At 41.7% G+C, this 27,966-nt stretch overlaps 3 protein-coding genes across 4 annotated transcripts; 2 read left to right on the forward strand and 1 right to left on the reverse strand.

Moving 5' to 3' along the window:
• Positions 1–8,429: 8,429 nt before the first annotated feature.
• Positions 8,430–12,537, reverse strand: LOC112567224 (perlucin-like protein). Its single transcript, XM_025243835.1, has 5 exons — positions 12,408–12,537; positions 12,024–12,109; positions 9,560–9,650; positions 9,132–9,335; positions 8,430–8,609 (listed from the first exon to the last, which is right to left on the reverse strand). Exons 1-5 carry the CDS (start codon positions 12,454–12,456, stop codon positions 8,602–8,604), a joined length of 438 nt encoding a protein of 145 aa, XP_025099620.1. The 5' UTR covers positions 12,457–12,537; the 3' UTR covers positions 8,430–8,601.
• Positions 12,538–16,831: 4,294 nt separating this feature from the next.
• Positions 16,832–19,777, forward strand: LOC112566607 (low affinity immunoglobulin epsilon Fc receptor-like). Of its 2 annotated transcripts, none has more exons than XM_025242866.1 (5): positions 16,832–16,960; positions 17,801–17,889; positions 18,419–18,509; positions 18,883–19,094; positions 19,664–19,777. In XM_025242866.1, the coding sequence occupies exons 1-5, from the start codon at positions 16,891–16,893 to the stop codon at positions 19,679–19,681; spliced, it is 480 nt and encodes a 159-aa protein (XP_025098651.1). In that variant the 5' UTR covers positions 16,832–16,890; the 3' UTR covers positions 19,682–19,777. The 2 variants fall into 2 exon arrangements, with proteins under 2 accessions (XP_025098651.1, XP_025098649.1); XM_025242864.1 differs by having other exon boundaries at positions 18,888–19,094.
• Positions 19,778–22,499: 2,722 nt separating this feature from the next.
• LOC112567093 (perlucin-like protein) lies at positions 22,500–26,856 on the forward strand. The gene is made up of 6 exons (XM_025243640.1): positions 22,500–22,665; positions 23,810–23,946; positions 25,184–25,272; positions 25,811–25,901; positions 26,291–26,490; positions 26,717–26,856. Exons 2-6 carry the CDS (start codon positions 23,889–23,891, stop codon positions 26,729–26,731), a joined length of 453 nt encoding a protein of 150 aa, XP_025099425.1. The 5' UTR covers positions 22,500–22,665; positions 23,810–23,888; the 3' UTR covers positions 26,732–26,856.
• The last annotated feature ends 1,110 nt before the right edge of the window (positions 26,857–27,966 follow it).

The following is a 27,966-nucleotide window of genomic DNA, read 5'->3' on the forward strand; positions in this document are numbered from 1 at the left end:
CTGTGAGTGTTTATGTAAACATACAACATTAGACACGTCACTAATTAGTGAGATGTCGCTAATGTCTGATGAGCTGGAATCCGTAGGTGAGCAGTAGAAACATCCGGGCACCTTCCTTTGTCTACAGTCCTGTAGTCGTTAGTAATACAAGTAGACAACACGCTGTGAGTGAAACAACAGTTGTTACAAGCAGACAACATGTTGTGTTTCAGGCTGTACTTTATGTTGCTAGTAAAACAGTGAGCATCGTTAGTCAACAACAACATATGTTAACTTTCTGAGACTGTTGTTCTCAATTAGTTTAGTTTATTCCTTGTTGCTCCTATTGAGGAGCATAGGGCCGTAACAACACCTCGCCAGAGGACCCGGTATAGGGCAGCCTCCTCCAGTCGAGCCCTGTGTGCTTCCCACGTCCTTTGCCTCGCTCTCTCCTGTTTCTTTTCCATTTGTTCCCAAGTACCCTAGGGTTACTTTATTGTAATACATGTAATTCTATATGTATTACAAACGGTGTACTCTCTCCCTCTGTATACTCTTCTGTAGGTGTGCGCGTGCGTGCGTGAGACAGCACGCATGTGACTGAGCGCAGTATGGAACCGACACACCAGTCTGTGGCCCGAGGGTCGTGTTGTCCAAAGGTCTGAAGTCTCGTGCTTTATCGGAGTAGTTAGCGACACAACATCCACACGACTGTCGCCCACAGCACCAAGCTTCATCCCAACTGTCGCCACAACAACAGCCATTCCGACATTAAAATACTGTGGCGGACTGAGACAGCCACCAGAGACACATCAGCCATTTCTGTCGCAACCACTGAACATAAACGAAAAGGAAATTAATGTCTGCAATAAAAGAGTTTGGTCCAAGTGACTCACCACTGCAGTTCCTAGAGTTTTACCTGGTTTCTGGACGAAACGTGGATTACAAGTTGGTTGCGAGAGATAAAACCCAGGAGCTGCCTGGTCATCAGCTGACAGTGAATTGTTGTCTACACTACAAACAAATACTTTGTGTTGACACTCCTACACTACACGTCACACTGGGTTAACATGCACACAGCAGTCTTTTGTGATCATCAGCCAGCTGTCATCAACACGCTCATCTAATGAACATGACGAGGCTAAGATGCTGTCACACAAACACTAAACACAATGTTTGTCTCCACATAGACACAGTGACACGTCCCCCGACACCTCGATGTTGTGTGTCACTGTTAGCACAATGGTGTCGTCACTGACACTGTGTGTCACTGTTAGTACAATGACACTGACACACTACACACTGTGTTACTTGCTGTTAGTACAATGGTGTCATCACTGACTACACACTGCTAGTACAGCAAAACATCGCTAGCAGACTACACAACATGCTTACTCTCCATGCCAAGCTGATGTAATAACAGATGGTACAATACTTAATTCGTGTGTTTGTGTGTTTGAATGTTTGTGTGTGTGTTTGTGTGTTTGAGTGTGTGTGTGTGTGGAATGCGAACTTCACAAGTTTGCACAAACGACACTGGTGTTAAGTTAGGGTTAAGTTTTGGGGTGTGTCTATGGCAGTGGTTCTTAACCGGGGTTCGATGGAACCCTAGGGGTTCGGTGAGTCGGTCTCAGGGGTTCGGCGGAGCCTCCGCCACGGAGGTCAAGACACACCCGCAATTCATGATTACACTAAAGAAGGGTTCGGTGAATATGCATAAGAAACTTGTGGGTTCGCTACCTCAAACAAGGTTAAGAACCACTGGTTTAGGGCTTATGATTATGATTAGGGTTATGTGAAGATTGTGTTATGATACAATTAATGAGCAGTGAAATGGTCATTTGAGTGAAATGTTTGTCGCCGACAACCGCGTTGGTTGTTCTTACAATAGTAAACAGACTGTTTACAGAGCCTCGTGTGTAAGACTGTCACCAACATCTCCATCTCCACACTGTAATATAAGTATATAACAACAGGCAATGGCTGGTGTCTACATGTACAGTAGTAGCAGGCTGCAGGTCACAAACATATCAGGGAAATCTCAACATAACAGGTAAAGCCCTAGATATGTGTAGGATACAGTGCTATGTAAATAAAAGAACCGCCAGACACAGTGGCTTGAGTTTGATATTTCAACAAACTGCAACAGAACAAACCAGTCACGTGACACTGCTCACTGCTCATACGTCATCACAAACACGTGCAGACGACAGGTTGTATTTGTAGATTGACAAAACAATTCTCCGTCAGGTGAACTGCAGGGATGCTCCTCTACTCTCTTTGTCGCTAAAATATTGTTTATTATGTATGTTTGGTGTTGTCTGGCACAACAAAGCTGCTTTGATGTATTATCTTACAATTTCACAACTTTGAAAACAAAAACATGCAGCAGTGACATCAGCAGACATCTGTATTTACTTACATTATCCACAATGTCATCTCACGCAGACACAACTTTGGTACAAAACTTGTAATAAGCTGTAGACACCATCCGTGTAGAGCTCGGTAGTCACCGCATGCAGCCACACACTGGGCACACGCATTTCTCTCACCTGTCCATGAACACACACACACACACACACACACACACACACACACACACACACACACACACACACACACACACACACACACACACACACACACACACACACACACACACACACACACACACACACACAAACACACAAGCACACACACACACACACAAACACACACACAAACACATTGTTGTCTGCTGTCCAAGCTCACTGAGGCGTGGTCAGTCAACTGTCACGGACTTTACTGACGTCAGCGAACCACACAAGACTCAACCTTTGAAGAGGTCAGTGTCAACGCTTGTAATTATGAAAGGATCGCGAGAACACTAATAATAATAATTATGGACCTGGTCTGGGACTCGACACGTGTGTGTATGTGTGTGTGTTAGTACACAGGCAACCAGAATCACTCAACTCTTCATGACATAAAATTCATGAATGAGAAGGTAAAGATTGATAAGGAGGAATAATAATATATAAAAACCTAATACACACGCACACACACGCACAGGCAAACACACACATAAATATTGTGTGCGAGTGTGTGTGTCCGTGCACGAACGTGTGTGTGCTTCTAATAAATGAAGTGTAAGGGAAGAAATAGGATGTACATGTACTTATCTTGTGGCGGGTTAGGTGCAGCTTTGCTGAGTAATTAATGTGTGTCTAGAAGGTTTCCCTTCGTCTGTGTGTGTGTGTGTGTCTGTGTCTGTTCAATAAATGAATTATTTGTACACAAACTGTTAACTACCTGCTGATAGCCTAAAAAAGTAGATGTGAAGTGGTCATGTGATACTAGTTTGCTTTCTCTCATTATCACACAAGACAAGATACACACGACAGAGCTTACAAATAATCAGGACAAAAATCTTTATTTTTTCTAACAAAATGGTTGTGAAAGTGAAAACAGTTCAGATGAACTCACCATCATCAGGTTTCACCTGGTCAACAAAGAGATGAAGTTTAATGTGTAAACATGTGTACAGGGCTGCTCAAGATGAGTGTGGATGCATGATGTAGACAGTGCACAAGACAGTAGCATCACAGGATGGGATGAATGATTATAATAAGGATAAAAAGAAAAAAAAAAAACAGAAAGAAATTCATGCAACTGTAGTTTAAATTACTGCGGGAGTCTCTGTATCTGTTTCATGAAAATAAAGATCGCTTAATGACAGGTGGAAAAGACTGCGATAATTAGGACAACCTTCCGCAGGTAATTAGGTGGAGAGTTAAACATTTTGCTAATAAAGCTTTTTTACTTTCCTGTGCCACGAAGGTAGGTGAGCAGTTAAACAGGTGAGTGAGGTCATATGACAGGTGAGCATAAAACAGTTTGGTTAGTTCACGAGTTGGGAATGAACACAACAGATGGGTGAAGAAGTGAAGTGGTTTAGAAATTTTTGTAAAATATTTGACAATGTTTATATAGAATACAAAGACAGCCTGACATCACAAAAAACACGAGTAGAAGATGTAAGCAGGATTTGACAACAAAGTTTGTAAATATCTTTACACTGTTGATGTCCACTGTACATTTCATAAATAAAAATGGACATAATACAGCAGAAGAAATCTCCTCCACACCCCCTGTAGGAGGTCAGAGGGCACCGACTGTGGTGTCGACTGCAGACCTCACAGACCTCATCATGAACACAGTGCACGGGCCCAGAAAAAGGTCAATAGGTAACAGAGGAAATATAATGATGGACAGTTCGAGAAATAAAATAAACTCTTTACAGCAACCAAACCTTTATTTTGTCGGTGGGAGGCCTTTAGACAACCTGCACTTTGCAGACACCAGTCTTCTCGATGGTTCGCAGCAACAGCGAAAGCTCAAGAGACTGAGAGAGTGGAATGAAAATGTATTTACAAGGAGTGAAAGAACTTATTTGAAATAGAGAAACAGACATTAATGAAATCAAACCAGATTGGTTTAATTGTGGAAGGAAAGTGCACATTTCTTGTTAGTCTCATTAATAACAGAAGACCCCAATAAAGAAGTACAAGACTCACTGTCACGTGGGTCCTGAGGTCAGTGGCCGGAGGCAGCAGCCGGCGTCTCGCAGACGAGTGGCCAGAGGGAGGAACAGGAAGCGTCCAGCCACTGTCCGTTAGCACGATTCATGAATGCGCAGCCTTCCAGTCCTCTGCCATCAGCATTATTGGGTTCGTTCACCTGCCAGTTAGTGAAGGGAAGAGGTTTTCTTGAGGTCGCTAGCAGCCAGTGTCCATCCACCAAAAGGTCGGTGGCTCCTATCCACGTGTATTGCGCTAGAGAACCAGAAAGCACCTGTTGATGATTATGTTCACGAAGGATATTCTGTGCTTATTTGCCTTTATATATATATATGTGTGTTAATTTAAAATTCATATAGCATAGTCCCCATCATTATAATAGTACATTTTTGTATATATGCATTTTTCCTAATGTATTTTACTGAATTCTTTTCTTGTACTTTGCAGAACACGACGTTAACTCTTTTTTTCAGGAAGCAACAGGAGTAGGTAGGGGGAGGTAAGCTGTGTGATGTATTCTAAGTGAGGCACGTGTGAACAGTGTACACACAGTTGTCTGAAAGTAGTGTCTGGGTGGCCATGGTTACATCACAACTGTCATCTAGTTTCCTGGGCTCAAGGTCTAACATTTCAGTAGAAATGGCCGATACAGCAACCATCTACGGATAATACACTTACCAGCAAGGTTGTTTATCAGATTATGAACAAAGATGTTCTCGATGGCCGTGTCGAGTTCAACAAGATGGCCACCAAACGTCCTGCAAAGAGCCTGCAACCGTCAACAAGCACCAAGCATTGAGTTGGCTGCATGACATGCTCCTTGATGATGCACCATTGTTCACCCTTTTTCCGGAATATAAGAAAGACAATGGTCATGCCTTAAATTTTGTACAGTGGAACTACGAGAACTTTCTGGAGTTAAGTGCAAGCAAAACAAAAGAAATGAATATAAACTTTAGGAAACAGATCCACGAATTAAATGCAGAAAACACTTTATAATTCTGTAAGTTTGTGTAGAGTGAGTGTAGTGAAGCTCAGCGCAACATTTGACCCTTGACCTTACAGTGGCGTCAGCCCAAGAAGAAGGTTCGTAAACGTAGGCGTAGCATGATGCCTCGAACTTCGTCCACGAGCTGGGGCACGAGGAGTCTGCAGGAAGGTAGAAAGAAGGTTAGATTATCCACTGTCACAAGCTTTTCTCCTTATCGTTTACTTATTTACTTATTTACATATAAAAGTTTAGAGATCAGTCACAAATGTGCACAATGCTAAAATATCGTTATCGCACACCAAGGTGCACCAGAGAGTAGGTGCAAAAATAAATATAAGATCTTAAATACTTTGATGTTTGTAAGGAATGTTTTAAGATACCAAACCGTGACATACAGAAGAATGAAAATAATAATAATAATAACGGTGTTAATGACAACCTAAGCTCTGTCATATATTAAACAACATCCGTTACACAGTTTGTACAGACTGACAGAGTGACAGTGGTGTTGGAAACCCAGCTGTCGACTTGAGGACCTGCATATGTTGTCATTATTTGTAGTCTACATTTCCTGTCGATTTTCATTGTACTAATTATGTTCGCTTTGCGTGTAAAAGAAAATACTATAAAAAAATTAAAAAAACACTTTTCTAAAATACTGAAATAATAATATTTATAATTTAAAATACTACAAATGATAAACACAAGGCAGCTACAACTGTGAGGATAATGAAGTTAATTTGTACTCAGTCTGTCAGGTACCAATACTCACAGCACGTGCCACACAGCAACAACAACAGGAGGAGCGGTGTCGGCGACATTTCCGTTGATGCCTCAGTCAGCAGGCGTGTGACTATTTATAGTCTCCACCACGAGCATCCCCGGTGTTGACACACGTGTCAACAGGTCTTGTGTTGTTGTTTACAGATTAAAGTGTTTTATCAGACACCTTGTACAAATCTGTTACTGGATTAGGTGTTGGTTTTAATAACGAAACTTTAACTGTCAGAACGTGTGTCAACATTGCTCCACCCGGCGACACCAACATTTCATCATCGACTATCATGACGACTGCCACCTCCACCACCGCCACCACAGCCACCATAACAACACTAATACTGAGAGACTATAGTGATATTATCATTCACTCGTCTAACACAAACGTCACCTCAGGCTGAAGTACAAGTCACACGTCACTACACGTGACACCTAGCATTAGGCTGCAATACCTGCCACATGAAGGTAATATATATATATGTGTGTCTTTGTGTGTGTTTGTGTGTGTGTATGTGTGTGTAAGATTTATATTTAGATTTCTGAACGTTGGTCACCACTGACTGTTCCTCAGATTATTGTCGGCACTGTCCACCCAATACCCAGTGACTGACATTAACAGTGTCGTCCAATTAGTCATCAGTGTAAATGATCTTATTTAATTCTTTTGTTTGATCATCAGTCAAAGAAAAGCATTTTCCTTTCAGGACTGTGTTTACAATCAGAGATCTTAGTTGTAAAGATTGACTGTTGTATGTATACTGAAAAATTATTTTCTACATTTCTAGTGTATGTTTTTAGTTACTGTAACATAAATTTAGTCATATCATCAAATGTATCTCTGCCCTCAAAAAAGACAAAGTTGTGAAGAAGAGAACGTGCAGATGTCCTGGTGACTACAACTACGGGAGTGTCTGTACAGTGTGTTTTATGATTATTTATTAGGTGAACATCTTCAGGACTGTGTTATTGCGATTATTTATCAAACAAACATCATCATGCCGCATCCAAACTGTCACCTGAGACACCCAGTGCCCATGATTATTATTAACAACACAGGAGAGGACACAAACTGGCTTTTATCACGTGGAAACATTTATTAGACATTCGATTCACATCCTGATTCTTCTTCAAATATTTTTACTACCTTGACATTAGGAGAGCTTGTAGACATCAGCCTGCAAGCTGACACTAGTGGTCTGTACCAACACTGTGCCACGTGATCGCATCCGGCGATTGAAGCAGTAGAGAGAGAGGAAGTGAACGATGTGAACAGTTCACAAGTTATTGCTGAACACACACACACATCCACAGTTAACCTGATGTTAAGGCTAACCCTCACCCTGTCCCGCCCTGCACCTGCCGCTGTTGCTGTTGCCATCTTGATGGAGGTACCTGTCGTGGACTTGTTGTCCTTGGAGAGGGTGGTCATCAGGTAGTCAAAGCTGCCTACCCCATCAAGTAAATTATTTTTAGTAAATTATTTGCTGAATGTTATTTGACTGACTGTGGATCTTGTCTGACAGAGAAGCTAAGCTGAATGGTGACGATGATGAAAGGCGAGAAGAGTGGATGTTTAGTGTACTGGGGAGGTAAGTAGTGTATGTCTGGCAGTGTCCTGACAGGACTTATGAGAATTAGTTGAGTGAAGCTGCATGCCATTGGTGTTCCTCCCTCTCTCGGTGTTGTATCCCACACGTGGTGACACGTGGACATGTTTGTGTCGAAGTTGTGGATGTAGACAGATTCCGAATACACAGTATGAAACTGCTTTGTGTTGTGTCATCTTTTCAACTTTGCTTCAGAAACATGTGAGCTGGGAATAAAAGGCAATCTTTATGACTTTGTGTTTCTAGGATTCTAGGATTGCCGTCTGCTCCTGTGAGCATAGGATCAGATAGTCACGTGACAACAAGAACACCTTACATTGCTCTTAAAGCGAGATGTACACAATAACTGATGTCATACTTATGATGGTGGGTCTGCGTACTGAGTAAGATACTTTAGATCGTGCAGTTGCCTTAACGTCGTCGTCGTCGTCGTTGTCGTCGTCGTCGTCGTCGTCGTCATCATCATCATCATCGCAATTATTGTTTTCATCACAGACATCACAGACACAAAGAAACGAGTTTCAAGCACACATAATTTATTGTGCCTAGAAACATTTGTGTTGAAGACTCGGATTGTTCAGATTATTCTCATCTGAGTTTTCGTCAGACTCACAGCAACTCCTCTGCCACCAAAGTGCAGGCTCTCAGACAGAGAGAGAGAGGGCTCATCCTGATCAAATGTCTTTACCTATTTGTCTTTAAAAACAGAAAGAAGAAAGAAATGTGTATAGTATTTAAAGGTAACTGTATTTACTGATGTTCCAAAACTTTATGAAAATTAGATACAACCAGGTCTTAGGATAGCGACAATCATGACAAAGATAGTCTAACTGAGAGTTGCCTAGGTAACCCCACAAAACAAACACCGCAGTCACAAATAACTAAATTTGTTTTGTCTTTTGATCACAAAAATAAAAACAAATTTATTTAGCATTTTTACATTCCTTAAATTAATGAAATAGTGATTGAAGCTGTAAAGTACAAAACAGAAGGAAAGTTGGTTGTCAGTAATCTGTTGTTGTCAGACATGAGTGCAGCTAGTAACACACTCTAACATTTGTCAACATCGTTGTGAGTTCAACACATACACTAGACAGCCTCAGTCAATGACAATAAACTCAGCATAAAGATGGATGCTGATGGAGACAAGGAATGTTTGATGAGGTGTATGTCCACACCTTGTAGACAAGAAGACAGGTAGAGACAGGTAAGACTTACTTCTCTCGCAGACTGACGGCAACTCGCGTGAAGTGGGGGTGTCATTCCATTTACCGCCAGTCCATATTTCACCACCATTTTCGTTTCCATTCAGATTATTTGGTTCTCCAGGCCACCAGTTAGTCAACGACAGGGTTGCGCCACTAGACCACCTCCAGTGACCCTCCTGCGCGAGGTCGCTCATTCCAATCCACGCCTCACTCACTTAAAGATGAAAACTAACTTGTCAGCTGTCATGCCATACAAACTGGGTACAATGGTGTATAATGGAAATATCACATGAGCACACAGACTCACACATTTAGGTTAGCACGTGCCCATGTATGGACACAAACAGATAAAAACGCGCACAAAGACTTACAGAAAGTAAAATAAACAAAAATAGTAAAGATGAGGATAGAGAAATGCATCATCATACATTTTCTTACCGTTACGGGAGGTGAGTAAATTCCACACAAAGTCATTCTCTGAAAGATTGTTTATTTCGACGAGATTGCCGCCAAACACCCCACAAAGAGCCTGCACAAATAAGACAGTGAGAGAGAGATGGACCTAGTCAACGATAAACCTCGCCTCCCCACCAAAAAAAAAAAGGAAGAAAAAAAAGAAAAAGCTTGAAAAATAAATAAAGATAGGAAGTAACTACAAATGAAGGAAAAATAACACAATTTTGTTATAAAGAACGATTTTTATGGCAATAAAATCATGGTCACTCGGCGTTGAGTACCTCTCTAGTCAGGAGAAAAGATCTGTTAGCACATCAATGACACATGACAGTTTCGTCTCAAGACCACATCCCCTCCTCCCACTCGGGGCTTAGCAAAGTCCAAACAATGTAGTCACTGAAGGCACTGATGTCCACCATGATGTGGAAGATTACTACAGGCCATCTTCTTGTCTGTGGTTTGGTGTTGTAGCAGTGAACCAGATGGTCCATTGTGTCGACACCATCGTTTGTCTTGTTGTAGTCCAACATCAACTGAGGCTTTTCCTCTAGCGTGGTGTTGGCAACATCCGGTTGATCATGGAAAGTGCCAACAGTAACCACTACCTCACCTTTGTTTGGGCAATAACAAGCCAGCACCCAGTGATCATTACAAGCAAAGAGTGTTAGTATGTGTTTGCCTCCCTTTTGTTTGTGTAAGAGCTCGTGGGATCTGTTGTCTGGTTTTACGAATGTTCCCCAGCAAGGTGAGCTTCTTAGCAAGAAGTTTGTCTCCCAGCCCTAAGCTAGTGAAGAAGGTATCACATGGTATGTCCCTTTCACTATTTTACAACCCACAGATCATGTCCCACACAACAATTTCGCCCTGGTTCCTTTCTCTTGGTTGGTCAGGTCTTCCCGTGTAAACTTGGCAATTCACAACAGAAGACATCGTGCTGGCACAGCAGACCTGGGGTTGTACACCATGTTTCCCTGGCTCGCTGGAATATATTAATTGAGAAGACACCTGCCGTAAAGACGACTAATTGTTATCAACACTCACATTTACTCGGGTTTGTAACATTCTTTCCAGTTATCTCCCCAAGCAACGAATATTTCTGAGACTGATGACAGATTTTCATCGGGTCACCTTTCAGGTCGTTCAGCATCATCGCCAACTGCAAGCACTCTCCTCCATTGTATGAGTCTGGCTTTGAACATCACTTTCTGGAAAAAAAAAGCTTTCCCGTGTTTCTTGCTCCAAAACTGTCCTTGTTCGTCTGTTGATATTGGTGTCGCAAATACTTTATGAAGAGTTTGAATGAAGAAGCGACTGTCCACGTTGCTATTGGCCTATCGGGGTGGCCCTGAATCTTGTGGAACAAAATTCAATGTCGACCTTCGGCCATCTTGTTTTCTAATCGGATTTTTGAGCAGGTAACTGTGCCATCCTGTAACTTCGAAGTGTCATTACTTGCTCAGTTGCTCTGCCACACTGACTGTCTGTCTGATTGTCATCTTTACTGTCGGAAACTGCAGTCAGTTCATCGTTTGTAGTGAAACAGGAAATGGGATGCTTGCTAGGCCTACTTCACTTTAATGATTCTTCCCCCCTATATTTTATTTTCTTTTTTTCCAGATCCCCCAAGACACTTTGTCCATGTCAGACTTTTCACTCTATAAATTTTACCTGACTGCATTTTCTGAAGTCAAATTTTTCCAAGCACAGTTTTCTCCATTCCAAATCACAAGTCACAACACAAGCACAATAAAGTGCTAGCAATGCTATACCATGGTGACAATGGTGACACTGGGCTTGGGGAAAACTAGTGGCTATAGAAAAAATGTACAGTGGGATAAACTTGGCGATTAAAAAGATGTCTTGCGAAAAGATGCTGGCAAACAAATGCTCGGAGAAAAAGAAAGGAAAAAAACTCAGTGGTAAAAAATGTTATCCTCTCTTTCGTGAATCTGTGGCGCTAAACATCCGTTAAACGGAGATGAAGATGATTATTTTATTACCTGCAATTGGTCCATTATCGTCTTCGTTATTACATCTACAGGAGGCAAGTATTCGTCTTCTTCCTCGTTTTATTCACAGAGACAAGATCACTTCTGTAATCATCTAATAATAAGGAAGCAACTTGGGAAGCTCACTTTACAAATAGCGAAACCTCGGTTGTGGTCAGTATGGACTCCATTGGCTGCTAGAGGGTTAACGTATGACATTATAATATTAATTTACTAATTAAGAGAATTACAATGACCTTTGAGAACAGCTGAACCCAAAACACCGACACATTACAGTTAATATCTGTAGCAGCAGATGTCACAGTACGACTGCAATCACTTCTAATTGCATGTAGAGATAATGCGGACATTTGTAGTCTGTTTAAGTTTCACAATATCAACAATAAGTTACGTATCCCATAATAACAGCAGACTATACATAAGGCCTACACACTTACTGCAGCGTCAATCCATGTTAGCGGCTGTACAATGAACACATAGCAGGATGAGCCAAATGGAGTCCACGAGTCTGGACACGAACAGTCTGAAGAGAAGAAATAGATGAAGGACGATAAAATATTCTCTTCCTATTGTCTTATCAGGCTTTGATCATTGTCGTGAACAGGAATGATATTGGCTGTACAGAGAACTCTCACTGTGCTGTCAATGTATATTTACATTGCTTGTAAATAAATATACCACAAAAGCTACAAAAGCCTTTTCTAACACACCGACATAAATGTGTAAGAAATAAAATAGTACAAATGATAAACACAAGGCAGCTACAACTGTGAGGATAATGAAGATAATTTGTACTCAGTCTGTCAGGTACCAATACTCACAGCACGTGCCACACAGCAACAACAAGAGGAGGAGCGGTGTCGGAGACATTTCCGTTGATGCCTCAGTCAGCAGGCGTGTGACTATTTATAGTCTCCACCACGAGCATCCCCGGTGTTGACACACGTGTCAACAGGTCTCGTGTTGTTGTTTACAGATTAAAGTGTTTTATCAGACACCTTGTACAAATCTGTTACTGGATTAGGTGTTGGTTGTAATAACGAAACTTTAAACCGTCAGAACGTGTGTCAACATTGCTCCTTCCGGCGTCATCCACCACAGCCACCACAGCCACCACAGCCACCACAGCCACCACCACCACCACAGCCACCACCGCCACCATAACAAGACTAATACTGAGAGACTATAGTGCTATCATCATGAAGGTCTCACTTGACTGAACTACACTCTGCTGTCAGCTGACATCACGTAACACTGGGCTGCACTCAGTCTCACTGTAGTGTGGTGTACGTCACTCCACGTCACAGTACAACACAAGGCTGTCACTTACCTCACACTGTATGTCACGTCACTTCCGCTAGGTATACTGATTATGCATACATCTATACTGACATAAAATATTCCTATGTTTGCCAAATTCGTTTTAAAACTAAAGACAGTTGTGTGTCTGTGAGTGTTGATGTAAACATACAACATTAGACACGTCACTAATTAGTGAAATGTCGCTAATGTCTGATGAGCTAAAATATGTAGATGAGTAGAAGAAACATCCGGGCACTGCGCCGACCTTTCTCTGTCTACAGTCGTCTAATCGTTAGTAAAACAAGTAGATAACACTCTGTTAGTGAAACAACAGTCGTTACAAGTAGCAATGTACTTTATGTTGTACTTTATGTTGTACTTCATGTTGTAGTTCATGTTGTGCTTCATGTTGTGCTTCATGTTGTGCTTCATGTTGTAGTTCATGTTGTGCTTCATGTTGTAGTTCATGTTGTGCTTCATGTTGTAGTTCATGTTGTGCTTCATGTTGTAGTTCATGTTGTGCTTCATGTTGTAGTTCATGTTGTGCTTCATGTTGTAGTTCATGTTGTGCTTCATGTTGTAGTTCATGTTGTGCTTCATGTTGTAGTTCATGTTGTGCTTCATGTTGTAGTTCATGTTGTGCTTCATGTTGTAGTTCATGTTGTGCTTCATGTTGTGCTTCATGTTGTAGTTCATGTTGTGCTTCATGTTGTAGTTCATGTTGTGCTTCATGTTGTAGTTCATGTTGTGCTTCATGTTGTAGTTCATGTTGTGCTTCATGTTGTAGTTCATGTTGTGCTTCATGTTGTAGTTCATGTTGTGCTTCATGTTGTAGTTCATGTTGTGCTTCATGTTGTAGTTCATGTTGTAGTTCATGTTGTGCTTCATTCTGTGCTTCATGTTGTAGTTCATGTTGCTAGCAAAACCATAAACAACCCTAGTCGACCACAACATGTGTTAACTTACTGAGACTGTTGTTGCCAATCACTCTCGGGTTATGTTATTGTAGTGTATGTAACTGTATAGGTCTTAGACACGGTGAACTCTCTCTCCCTCTGTATGATCTTGTGTAGGTGTATGTGTGTGTATGCGTGTGTGTATGTGTGTTCACTGACCGCCGTATGGAAGGGACACCAGTCTCGGGCCCGAGGCTCGTGTTCCCAACGGTGTGAAAGCTCAGACGTGTGGACTTTGTGGGATTAGTTAGTGACAGGACATCAACACGACTGTCGCCCACAGCACCAAGCTTCATTGCAACTGTCGCCACAACAACAGCGATTCTGACATTAAAATAATGTGGCGGACTGAGACAGCCACCAGAGACACATCAGCCATTTCTTTCGCAACCACTGAACATAAGCGAAAAAAAAATTAATGTCTGCAATAAAAGAGTTTGGTTCAAGTGGCACCTCACTCTGTACTTGTGACACATCACTGTAGTTACTAAAGTTGTGACTGGCTTCTCGAGGAAACGTGGATTACAAGTTGGTTGCGAGAGGTAAAACACAGGAGCTGCCTGGTCATCAGCTGACAGTGAATTGTTGTCTACACTAGAAACAAATACTTTGTGTTCACACTCCTACACTACACGTCACACTGGGTTAACATGCACACAGCAGTCATTTGTGATCATCAGCCAGCTGTCATCAACACGCTCATCTAATGAACATGATGAGGCTAAGATGCTGCCACACAAACACTAAACACAATGTTTGTCTCCACACAGACACACAGTGACACGTCCCCCGACACCTCGATGTCAATGTTAGTACAATGGTGTCGTCACTGACACACTACACACTGTGTTAACTGCTGTTAGTACAATGGTGTCATCACTGACTACACACTGTTAGTACAACTAAACACCGCTAGTAGACTACACAACATGTTTACTGTTTCTACCAGGCTGGTGAGGTTTGTGTGATAACAGATATTTTATTTTCGTGTGTGTGTTAAATGCGAACTTGATATGTTTTCACAAAAGGACTCTTAGTTTTAGTGTTTTTGTTAGGGTTAGGGTTAGGGTTAGGGTTAGTGGCAGGTGAAGATTCTGTTACAGGACAAATGACGAGCAGTGAAATGGACATTTGAGTGAAATGTTTGTCGCCGACATCTGCGTTGGTTGTTCTCACAATAGTAAACAGACTGTTTACAGAACCTCGTGTGTAAATACTGTCCCCACCATCTCCACAGTGCAATATAATATATTATAATAACAGGCGATGGCTTACTACATGTACAGCAATACCACGCTGCAGGTCACAAACATCCGGTCAATCTCAACATAACAGGTTAAGCCCTGGATATCTGTAGGATGCGATGCAATGTAAATAAAAGAAGCTCCCAAAATGATGGCTTGAGTTTTATATTTCAACAAACTGCAACAGAAACAATCCAGTCACGTGGCACTGCTCACTGCCCTTGGCACGTGACGACGTATTACGTCCTCACCAACACGTGCAGACGACAGGTTGTATTTGTAGATTGACAAAACAATTCTCCGTCAGGTGAACTGCAGGGATGCTCCTCTACTCTTTTTGTCGCTAAAATATTGTTGATTATATATGTTTATTGTTGTCTGGCACAACAAAACTGCTTTGATGTATTATGTCCCCTGCACTCTACAGTGCCATTCATACCAGGAAGATAACTAAATAAAAACAACGACAACAATTTAAATTTAAAATAAATATAATTGGAAGAAAAAAATGAAAGAAATGAAACAAAGCAGTTCCCACACAGTCTCCACTTGTAATGAAGACAACAGTATCTACCGGTGCCGACGCCCTTCCTGAAGTTAGTGTTAACTCAGCGCTGGTCGGCGAACCCCAGGCGGATACGATAAACGAAAGAAGAACAAATAAAACAGAACTCAGTAAGACTGAATCAGGTCATAGCTATAGGTGGGTCTTGGAGGGGGTAGTAATTTGTTACCATGTTGAAATCACCTAGTGACAGATGTTTTTTTTTGTTTTCTCCACAGGCTTTTAATTTTCATCTTCTTCATCTTCCTTTCTTCTTCTTATAGTCTTCTTCATTGGATCTTTGTGTTATCTTGTCGACCTTGTCCTTGTTCTTGTGTTGTCGTCGCTGCATTATTTCATCTTCATCATCTCATTCTTCTGCGCACTTTGCGACCCCGTGTGAGCGGAGTCTCGACTGTTCTACGGTGTGTCCTCCCTTTATTTCTTTCTTCGTCATCTTCGTCGTCTGGTCCTGCGTCGTGTGGTCAGCGAGGCAGCTCGAAGTGTGTGCGGGCGTTTGTTGTTTATTTATTATTATCTCCATTACTAGCGTCTCATTATCTTTTGGTTGTGCGTGGAGTAGTCCCCTGTTTTCTTGTGCATGTGTAGATGTGTTTTTTTCATTTTTACCTACATGTGATTAAAGCGATTATTTGTACCGTATATTCATCTTTGTTGTGGTCTCCCTTTCTTACATTTTTGTTTCTTTTGATATTATTTCTGACATAATCACTCAGTAACTTTCTGGATATATATATATATATTTATATTTTTTTGTTTCTAGAGAAAATAATGTAGAATGATTATACTAACTATATGGCGTTCACAATATTCAAACCTCAGCAGCAGGTCTTGTGGAGAAAAGCTCTCACTTCGCTACAGCGGAAATAAACAAATAGTTAGACGTGTGTGTCTACACAACCTGGCGCACATTTGCTGACGTGGCTTATCGTGTCATGATAATTACCTGTTCACGTCACACGGCTATCTCTGTCTCCACGTCACACGGCTGTCTCTGTCTCCACGTCACACGGCTGTCTCTGTCTCCACGTCACACGACTATCTCTGTCTCCACGTCACACGGCTATCTCTGTCTCCACGTCACACGGCTGTCTCTGTCTCCACGTCACACGACTATCTCTGTCTCCACGTCACACGGTTATCTCTGTCTCCACGTCACACGGCTATCTCTGTCTCCACGTCACACGTTTGGTTACAAGGCAACATTCAGGAACTCACTGCTTCTTGCCCCTGAAACATGCGATCCGCCTGTAGGTGTCAACTTGCATTGACTGTCATCTACATTGTTGTGCTGACGGTTGCCCTAGGTAAGCTCACACACCTGTGGTACTCGAGCGTTTAAAGATTTTGTCAACAACCGCCAGTCAAACACACAAACATCTGCTGTGAATGCTTGTCTTCACGTTGGGTTGTTTGATAAGGAGTCGGTTCGTCACAGAAAAATGCAGTGTCTGGGTTAGGGTTAGACCACGCCATCTACCTTAGCGACCGACTAATGATGAGCAGCAGAGTAGGTGACGTGTGACAGTCAGGTAGACTACCGTGCGTGTGTCGCCAGGTGGGGAAGGAAGCCGCATCAGTGCTTAGGGGTGGGGGAGGAGGAAGGGGAGGCAAAGTAACGTCTGCTGGTGGAGACTTGTTGCCCCACTTTGGTGTAGAGGGAGAACGTGGCGTCATGGTGGTGTAGGACAAAGTGACGTAACATTGGTGTAGGGGGAGAACGTGGTGTCATGGTGGTGTAGAAGAAAGTGACGTAACATTGGTGTAGAGGGAAAACGTGGCGTCAATGGTGGTGTAGGAATAGAAAGTGACGTCACATTGGTGTAGAGGGAGAAAAAGTGGCGTCATGGTGGTGTAGGAGGAGACAGGAAGCCTCGAACGGCTCACTTTTACAGGGGCACGCTGGGATTGCCGGAAATCACGAGCCCTCGTAGTCCCCCCCCCCACCAACACTTTTATTTATTGTAATTACTTATAACAGACTACAGTGATGGTGCAGCCATCGTCTGCTTGCCTCGTTCTTGAACTAAAGGGTTGCTGTGAACGTTCTGTGAATGAGTTTTCCTCAAAATGTTGTCACTGGCGGCTCACAGTCCCTCCTGCGTGCCGTGTGCAATGAATTTAGCATCGGCTGTGTTTGTTTTCAGTCTACAGCAAGTGTCCAACATTCTGGGAGGCTCTAGACGACAAGTGCTACCTGTACATTAACCGTCAAGTTTCTTGGTTCAGTGCTTATGTAAGTTGATCATCGACTTAAACTGACTTTAATGTCTATAAGGTTATCATGGTACTGACACGTGTGGAAGTCAACGATGATGTTTAAGTCCATTCTTAATACAGAACACTGCAATGTCCTTTTTACGGGATTCTGATATTTGAAAGTTGTTACAGAAAACGTAATTGTGTTTGTATTAAAGGGTTTGGTCCAGCATGGTATGGGCAACAACGCCCTAGTTTCATTAAAAATGAAATATCACCAAATGTTATCAGAGTCGTAATGTGTGAAGCCGTTTATATTTTAACATTCCCTCTTCCCTTCTGCATTTGTCCTTCATGACTAAACTGCATCCCAGTCAAGATGGTGTTCATGGCGCCTAGAGCTGGCATTCACACAGCACAACTCGCTTTACAAATGTTTTCATGCAAATGTCATACGTTGTATAGTTCCATCGCAAGGAGCTTCTCAGACACAAAAAAACACGAGTTGACTAAGACAACAAATACGATTTGGTTGTAAAATGGATTTTGATTTGTTTACGAATCAGCAAACCTGCAGACATCGGAATGGCGCTCTTGCCTCAATAACTTCCAAACAAGAGAATGATTTTGTCAGAAACCTACTCGAACTTAACCAAGGTAAGTTATTTTGGGGGCAAAGAAGATAAGTAATCCATAACACAAATTTCATTAATTGTATTTCGTAATTGTGCCTCTCTAGAGCATATATCTTTTACAAGTAATATTCAAAGGAATAATAATTTTAAGAGCAATACTAAACATAAGTAAATATTTAATTTTCTTATTTATCCTAATTACAAAGGAATTCTTATGTAATTAAAATAATTATAATTTTCCTCGATAAGCACGCCATTTTCTAAAGCAAACAGAATAGGTGCTGCAGCATGAAAACTCAGAAAGTAGGATGGCACTAGAAGACACTGGTGAAGTCTCTACAAACACACCTGTCAACTAACGACACTAAGAGCTTACATTACTGTTTCTTTGGGAGTTGAGTGGGCGTGGCTGGGGATCCACGACATTGCCAAGACTGGAGTGTGGCTGTTAGTGTCGACCAGCCTGCCAGTAGTCTACACCAACTGGGCCCCAGGAGAGCCCTACGACAACACCGGGGAGAACTACTGCGGACTACTCAGCAGGGCCGGCATCTGGGAGGCCTACACGTGCAGGACACTCAACTTCACCTTCGTCTGCGAGCGGCAGGTGAGCATCTCGCCAGTCATCTGTAAGTCCCTCAGACACCTCGGTGTTGCTATGGCACCAGTATTACTGGGATACACTGTTTATTGTCACTGTGTGATTACCTGTGACTAGTGTCCTTCACTGTACAGGTGAACATGTGTATGTGATGTACAGAGATATGGGTATTCATGTGACACGGTAAAGTGTGTAAGTGCTCCTGACTACACACGGTCTGTAACAACCTTCAGTGTGTACAGTCAATCGTCAGTGTGTACTCTCAATATTTGGACCGAAAATCGCGCTTTTATCATAATTATCATTGTTGGCTACAATAACAGGCTGAACAATATTCATTTGTCACAACTTCTCGTGTCAGAATAAATTCTGTCCATCCACCCTTTTGTGTTCTCTGTTCACCTCCATTTTCACTAATACTTTTTATTTTTACTAGGTTTTTACCTTTACTCGTTGTCTCTCTCCCTCCCACTGTCTTCCCCTAAGTACTCACAAATGCGCCAATAGATAAGATAATGAAACAATGGGATTTTTCATCGAAAAGCATTGAATGACATTCGATAATTTTATTTCAGGTGACAGAACAGTTTTGATAACAAAATGTCCAGACAAACACAGAACTCGACAGGAAGGTCTTGACGAGAAAAGCTAACCCGAAACGTTGAGAGAAAGAAATAAAAACATCAAATGATGTATTGTGTGATGTATGGAGTGTGATGTATGGAGTGTGATGTATGATGTGTATTGTATGATGTGTTATGTGTATTGTGTGATTTGTGATGTATTGTGTGATGTGTGATGTGTATTATGTGATGTATGGAGTGTGATGTATGATGTGTATTGTGTGATTTGTGATGTATTGTGTGATGTGTATTGTGTGATGTGTATTGTGTGATGTATGGGATGTGATGTATGATGTGTATTGTGTGATATATGATGTGTATTGTGTGATGTGTTGTGTGATGCATAATGTGTATTATGTGGTGTATGATGTATGATGTAATTTCAGTGTTGAACAGTGTATTAGATGTCGGGTAAGCTCACGGATGGACGCAGTGCCTGACAAGGTCCGCCACACACACTTCTCCAGCTATAGTGAACAGCATCTGAACAAGACGACCAGTCCACTCCTCGGGCACATTGGAGAGGGCACACCGTTATTCTGGCCTTGAGGGGACAGGCCTGAGTGCCTGGATAAAACCAAACCACACCCGACACCCGGCCCTGCGAACACTGACATACGCCACACATACAGAGTGACCGGGAAGGAGATTTGAACCCAGGGAGTCAAAGTACCCTGTTGTAGAGAAACTACAGGACAATTGCAGCTACCTATACACGGTAAATCATCCGTCAGGACCTACCGCAGCTTTTCCGTGATTGAATCTGGAATTTTCTGATTGAACTGTCCTTGAAACTGTTGCTCAACGAAAGTGACCTAAAGTCTCCTTCAGGAATAGCTCATAGCTGCAAAATGTGACCAACATCCACTTGAACTAGTCATAATAGTACACAGAATGATGATGATGATGATGATGATGATGATGATGATGATGATGATGATGACAATAAGGTGCACCTTCACGATGATGATGATGATGATGATGATGATGATGATGATGATGATGATGATGATGATGATGATGATGATAACAACAATAATAAAAATAAGTAGAAATTTATAAAGCGCAGTATCTCAGCCAAAGGCGGACTGATTACGCTGAACAAGATCAGAAACACTTTTATGCAACTCAAAGCACGAGCACAAAACAAACGAAATCAAGGGGAGCCAATCCTTGTTAGGCGAAGGGACACAACTCTCATCTCCATTTACCGTAACTGCACCTTAAAAACCTCGACGAACACAGACTTTTGCTGACCATAATAGTGTAGATAGTTTTTAATAGCTGCATCTGTTTTAATATCTGACTATGATGTAATGTCACGTGATTTTCTGATTTCCCTCCTTTGCGCTCATTACTGGCACATGATGGTCGTGTGTACTCTTCCTTGGCTTCTCTTTAGTTCCTTCCTAGCCTATTCATCATCATCAACCATCATCATCAACCCTCATTATAAGTTCTGACTACATGGAGCAAGGACTTGAATATAACGTGTGTTGCTGGGCTACGAGTTACCGAGAGGAACCTACTCCAGACTACGACTCACCCAGACAGGTGTAGCTGGAGGATATTTCTTTTTTAGTGAGAATAAATTTTAAGGAAAAGACGATTTGCCATTTTAGAAATCCTCCATTCTGTAGCAGTTGCAACAAGCTGAGGCAGTCACAGACTTCACCATCGAAACAGTCACTTCGTCCTCGCACGGTGACAAGGGAACTAAATCATGGCAGTCATATTTATTTACTCTAAGCGGTTTCACTCCCTTTGTTTTATTTGAGACTGGACACGTACATCGCCTATGGGTAGGTAGTCAAGGCTGATTGATGATGTTGGAGAACCGAGCCTCTATCACTTCATTGTCAGCGCTTGTGGTGAATCACTGTTGAGCCTGTAGGTCACGTGTGACTATCCATGTAACGGCAAAGGTTATACATATTGTAGCATTTCACAGTTTGCCCACGTTTTCTTCTTTTCAACAGATTAGTTGCAACAGATTTCTCTTAGCACCTTCCTACTGAAATACATTTCTGCCGGCACCAAGTCCTGCTCTACAACTAATAATGAAAGGTTCACGATCCTTCCCGTGGTCCTTAGCTAACTGCGCTGCCTCCAGTGAAAGCTTTCTTGGCCGATCTGAGGTCCGTAAGTTGAAAATTTACCTGTCCCTCCTCTTCCCTTCTTTGTCTAGTCGTTACGCTCTACCTGTTAATTTACCTGTACGCGCGCGTGTGTGTGTGTGTGTGTGTGTGTGTGTGTGTGTGTGTGTGTGTGTGTGTGTGTGTGTGTGTGTGTGTGTGATGGGGGGAGAGAGAAAAAGAAAGAGAAACAATTCGAAAAGAAATGAAAATCGTTTCAATGTTTGACGGCCGGAACATAAATCTGTGAATCTCTGTACTTATAATACCTATCTGATACCTATCCAGACGATCAATGATGGCATACCTAACAATAACAAATGTTGCTATTATAGAACGGCTGAAAATGATTTGTTTTTATAGGAGATTAATAGTTGTTTGTGTTTGAACACCGCACTGTGAACTCCCGTGTACACCTGTCTGTGCTGTGGTCACAGGGTGAAGTAGCGGTCACCCCAGGTAGTGTAAACTATTTGTGTATGGATGTGGTTTCTTGTATTATCAAGGCAACATCTGCTGCTTAATCACAGAGCAAGTGAGGCTTCAATTAACACCAACAGCTGTGCTTCAACTTTCTGTTTTAGCTTCGTTGACTATTTGAATATTTGATATGAGGTCAGCAGAGGTCTCATCAGGAGAGGTCTGTGTTATTTTAAGTGCATTGCAGTCGTCAGCTAGTGAATAGGTTTTCTATCTTTTGAATGAACAGGATAATCTAATGTGATTATCGCTCAGTTGGTCAAGAAGCTGTAGAACTTGCCAGTCCTGTCTTTCGTCTATCACCACCAGTGTCTTCTTAATGATTACTTCTTCTGTGAGGTAAGGATTGCACGATGTGAACTAAAGATATTGGTATTACAGTTGTGAAGCTTATAGTAAGTGTGTTGTAGTCAGAATTTGATGGTGCTTTGCTGTTCAAAGTCGAGAATGAGAGTAACAGGGTGCAAACATTTTAAGGGAATAAGTCTTCTCAAGACTGACCTCGATTTACTGTCAACTTACCAAACAGTTTGGAAAGTTTAGCCGGTAGAGAAGTGTTCATTTGTTTCTGATCAGAAAAACTCTTTGCAGTATTTACTTATTTGAACTGGAATTATAATAAATTAGACATGGAAATAGTTCCTAGAAATATAAATTACGACAAAACAGCAATTATTATCAGCTTATCCTAAAAGTGTTGATGTTTGCTGGGGGAGAAACTCCTCCTCCATGGGTGGTTCAGTTCTGTACCAACCGCTCTCACTGTGGTCCTGGACAGGTCGTACACACTTACAAGTAGGGTAGCATCATAGAACATCGCTCTTTGCCTCAATAAATGATTAATTGAGGGAGGCAACTACTCTAGCCTTTAGGAATTGTTCCACTATAGATTACGTCCCTTAATCAAATAAAAGCAAACTTTTCAACCAGTTAGGCGAAGGTTCAGGTGATCAAGCGCCTGTCGGTAGCCGGTTACTTAATTCAACATGGGTTTGTAATCAAACAACCGAAAATGAGAAAAAAACCAGCGACATTTAAATTCTAATATATATTCTAATGAAATATATGTTTGCTTGGTACTTAAGTTTGCATATATTGTGTGAATATTGTTTTGTTAATTTCTAATTTTGATCTACTTCCCGATTTGTAAATTCTCTGTCCCACACAATTGCAGTCTTTCATTTCATTTCTGTATTTCTTAAATTTACACTGCGTAAATTTTGATATGCTGTTTAAAAGAAGTACCACAGATAGTTGTCTTTATTATAGGTTAATAGGTGTTATTTTTTAAAATACCGGTCGAAATTTTATTCGCGGGCATTCGACCCCGCGCTTGTCAAAAAACAATGGCGTGCATGCAGCAGTACGTCCACAAAGAAAATTTGTTTCCGTCAGTTGATTGTGGCCTGACATACATTGTATGAGGGGATTCACCTGACCACGTCACACAATTATCTTATTCCACGTCAACGATAATGTACAGTTGTAGACAAACTGCTGCTGACAGTGGGACAGCTCAACAGTCGCCACATTGCTGTCGGTGCTGAAGAAGAAGATCGAGAATGAGGCTGAAGTCTGTAGTAGCTGTCACCTGCATGTTGCTTGTCACGTACGCACCAGGTGAGACTTTTTACAACCACAATGTTTAAAATTTTCGTTATCAGTCACAAATGAAATGCGTTCACAGTTTAGATCAGCCTACATCTGTTGAACTGTTGGCTTCTTGAATAAAAATACCGTATTTTCACAAATGAAGCCCTATGTTGGTGGCATTGGACCCAGCATGACCCTGCATTTAAATAACTTTAATTAAATGTTTGATTTAACATACAGGCAAAACAAGAGAGTATAGTAGTGTCTGTACCATCTCTCTTACTTCGGCTTTTTCTTTTAATATTCTTGAATTGGGTTGATTTGCATAACTACCAACTTATTACAAAATGTATTCCTATGGGTGACCACTGGCTGTACATTATGCAGTTAGTGACACCCTGCTGTGTTGTATGTCAACAAAGCTTCATAACACGAAGCGAATCATCGTGTTGGAGCCAAGATTCTTTACGTACCCGTTGTTGTAAATAATCCACTGCTCATCGCCAGTTATCAGTCGCTTCAGAAAGAAAATAGTTGTTTACGCTTAATAAACAAATAACAGATGTGTAGATGCAGCGTCAAACGACCGTCTGTCAGTTCACGAGGAACCCAAATGTCGAGCCTGCCTACGAATCCCAGTCTTGTTCACGTGGTACCAAACGCTTGAATGATTAGTGTTCAATGTTTCTGCAATCTCTCGTGTCATGTCACGTGAGCTTTACTTCATCGATACCTTTATTGTGACGTCATAAACCTCGTTAAGGCTCCAAGACTGAAGAGAGTCCTTGAGATTGAAATCACCAGCACGGAACTTCGTGAACCATCATCGGCACTGACCTCCTAGTAAAGCCTGGCGACCCTGGACCTTCTGCAACATTTTACAAGCTGGACTCGCGTTCTTCCCTCCAAGGAAGTAAAATATGGAGAAAATCCACAACTTGGTCTTCCATCTTCAATTTGTGGTAAAATCTCCAAAATTCAACCGAATCGCTTAATTGTTGTTTTAGAATGAAGCTAGAACAGTCATCTGTCACATGACTTACATTAACGAATCTAGTCTTTCCAAAATAAAACTAGTACCTTCTACTGCAAACATGTGTCACGACTTTTCCGACAACCCAACATATCAACGAAGCTTCGTAACTTAACAAAGTATTACGAGATGTCTTGTGAAGCAGGTGTCCACAAAATGTTGTCATTGGCGGCTTACAGTCCTTGTCACGTGCCGTGTGCAATACACTTAACATCGGGTACCTTTTTCCAGTTTACAGCAAGTGTCCAGGTCACTGGAGTGCTTTTGAAAAAAACTGCTACATCTTTATTAACGTGCACATCACTTGGAGAGAAGCTCTCGTGAGTTGACCGTCGACTTTAAACTTTATCGTTCATGTCCATGCATAAATGATTTTGTGATACGAAAATGTTTCTAGGATGGATAGGAACGCTGGTCCTTCAGACAATTCTTTAAGTCAATTCCCTTATACACAACACTGGGTTGTAAGCCTTTTCTTTAAATGAGTTTATGATATTTTAAATTTGTTTCAGAAAGCGTACGTGTGCATGCTTGTGTTAAAGATGCTTTGTCAAGCAGGGGAAGTGAAATAATGCCTTAGTTAGTCCCCAAAGCTATATTATTATCGTGATGTGTGTAGCCAATGATTTGTCAGATAGTTTAGTTGTTTCTTTTTGCCTTCTGGTATTTTTCTTTATAATGATAACTTCTCTGCGCTACTGGCATTCATACATGGAAATTGGCAATAAAACGGAGTTTACAAAATGTGTATATTTGAATCCTGTGCAGTTTGTAAGACACAAGAAAACACGAGTGTTCTGACAACACTAACCCAGACAATATGGATGTCACGATGTTTTGTTCTGTTTTACGAAACAGAAAATGTGTCGCATTTATAAGGGCCATCTTCTGGAAATAAATTCGTCCAGCGAGAATTCTTTCACTAGTACCCTACTCAAAGGTAAAAATGGTGAGTAAGTTATTTCGGGAAATAAGAAGATAACTAATTAGTTACAAAATGAAAATATATAAATCGTAGAATTTTCTTCATAATTCGTCTCCATAAGAGGATCCATGTTTAAGGAGCAATATTGAAAAGGCTAAGAGGTCTAAGAGCAGCAACATAGTTTTTAATTTTCTTGTTTGTCTTAATAAGAAAAGGATTTTTTAAATAAAATTAAAACATGATTCTCATTTCTATAGATAAGCATACTATTTTTCTAAAAGAAAATAAGATACTGATGCAACATTAACATTACTAAAGTAAGATGGCGTCAGGAGGAATGTAGTGGTGCAATGTATATAACAATCCATTTGATTTATCATATCAAGAGCTCACATTGTTTGTTATTTTCGTAGCCCCGTTGTGGCTAGGGATAACTGACATGGGTCAGCAGGGAACCTGGGTGTCAGCGACCTCGGGTGCGAGGGTAAATTATACCAACTGGGGACAAGGGCTACCACACAGCAAACCTGGCATGAACTGCGCCACGGTGGACGGCGGAGTGTGGAAGGACACGTTGTGCAGCATGAGACTCACCTTTGTCTGTAAGCACAAAGTAAGTATTTACTCCAGGGAATAGGGGCCCTGCCATCCAGCCAGACATGTGGTAAGAGGCGACTAAGGTGGACACCTCACCTAGAGGTACAGTAGGTTGTGGTAGGGCTAACAACCCCACCAGGTAAAAAATAGATGTTACAGAAACAAAGGTGCAAATAGCTATGACAATAAGAGGATTTAATTGAATAAAAAACATTGACTGACATTTAACAACTTTATTTCAGATGGCAGAAAAGTGATGATACAAAAGTTCGAGAAAGGCACAGAACTCGACAGGAAGGTCTTGAGCGAGAAAAGCTAACGCGAAACGTTGAGTGAAAGAAATAAAACTGGAAACTTCTGTCTATTAAAGTCTGTCAGCTGAGTGTCCGCCTTGTGTGGTGTCCTCTTTGATGTATGTGTGTGGTGTGTGATGCATTGTGTGATGTATGATGTGTATTGTGTGGTGTATGATGTATTGTGTGATGTATTGTGTGATGTATGAGGTGTATTGTGCGATATATGTGTCTGGATTTTTGATGTATGAAGTGTAATGCATGATGTGTATTGTTCGGGTAAGATGTTTAATGTATTAGATGTGATATGTGATGTAAGCAATGTGATGGATGATTTGTATTGTGTGATGTATGTTTGTGGTGTATGATGTAAATTGTGTGATGTATGTGTCTGGCTGGGTGAACGGGGAGTTGCGATTCCCAACGAACCGCCGAGACGGGAGGTGTTGCTGTACGTGTGGTTACAGGGACCGGCGATAAGTGAGCTAAGATGCTTGCCCAGCCGAGGATCTTCTGAGGGACCCACTGAGGTGAACGAAGTGTGCAGGTGGAGTCCAGAACGGCGGCAAGGCCCGAAGCCTCCCAGGCAGGCCGGACCCACCCAGGGGGCGACAACTACACAAGGGAGAGTCTGCTTAGACGAAGGCGTTGTCCTGGGCCAAGGGAGGGAAGTCCTCCAGTTGCGTTGTATGTCGGGCGTCCAGGGCGGAGTTGGGAATAGCAGTTTGGAGTGTGTTAGTGCCAGCTGCGGAGAGCCTGGTGGTATGTGTATCTTGGTGTGTGTAGAAAGTGTGTAAGTGAACCTGTACGCTAGTCGTGGACTGAGTGGGAGCGTTCCTGACGCAGAGATTATGTCTGACTTTCTTCGTGCGTCTAAGTGACACTGTGGACAGTAACAGTAAGTGTACTTAAACTTACTATAACTATATATTACTATATACAGGGAGGCCACTTGTATTCTGGACTGAGTGCCAGGGCGGCGCTCCGTTTCTTGGTACAGGACTGAATGAGTTAGAAATGTACTGTGGGATGATATGGACGAGTGAATATCCTGTCTATGTGAGTCAGTTTTGAGAAAAGCTTGTGTATCTTCATTGTAGGTGGTAGTCTTTATTTTGCTGTCTGTGTGTGTGTACGACCTGTTGCTATCTATCCACCAAGAGAGAGGATAAGTAACAGCGGGTTGTTATAGTAAAAAA

This window comes from Pomacea canaliculata, linkage group LG6, assembly GCF_003073045.1.
Source record: "Pomacea canaliculata isolate SZHN2017 linkage group LG6, ASM307304v1, whole genome shotgun sequence".
Taxonomy (NCBI): Eukaryota; Metazoa; Mollusca; class Gastropoda; order Architaenioglossa; family Ampullariidae; genus Pomacea; species Pomacea canaliculata.

Coding starts and splice junctions, on each gene's coding strand:
- LOC112566607 (XM_025242864.1), top strand. CDS start 16,891: ATGCGATCCGCCTGTAGGTGTCAACTTGCATTGACTGTCATCTACATT. Junction 16,961..17,800: donor TGTGCTGACGGTTGCCCTAG/GTAAGCTCACAC, acceptor GTTTGTTTTCAG/TCTACAGCAAGTGTCCAACA. Junction 17,890..18,418: donor TTTCTTGGTTCAGTGCTTAT/GTAAGTTGATCA, acceptor TTTACGAATCAG/CAAACCTGCAGACATCGGAA.
- LOC112567093 (XM_025243640.1), top strand. CDS start 23,889: ATGAGGCTGAAGTCTGTAGTAGCTGTCACCTGCATGTTGCTTGTCACG. Junction 23,947..25,183: donor GCTTGTCACGTACGCACCAG/GTGAGACTTTTT, acceptor ACCTTTTTCCAG/TTTACAGCAAGTGTCCAGGT. Junction 25,902..26,290: donor CCTACTCAAAGGTAAAAATG/GTGAGTAAGTTA, acceptor TTATTTTCGTAG/CCCCGTTGTGGCTAGGGATA.
- LOC112567224 (XM_025243835.1), bottom strand. CDS start 12,456: ATGTCTCCGACACCGCTCCTCCTCTTGTTGTTGCTGTGTGGCACGTGC. Junction 12,110..12,407: donor GTTGCTGTGTGGCACGTGCT/GTGAGTATTGGT, acceptor TCTTCTCTTCAG/ACTGTTCGTGTCCAGACTCG. Junction 9,651..12,023: donor TAACATGGATTGACGCTGCA/GTAAGTGTGTAG, acceptor TTATTTGTGCAG/GCTCTTTGTGGGGTGTTTGG.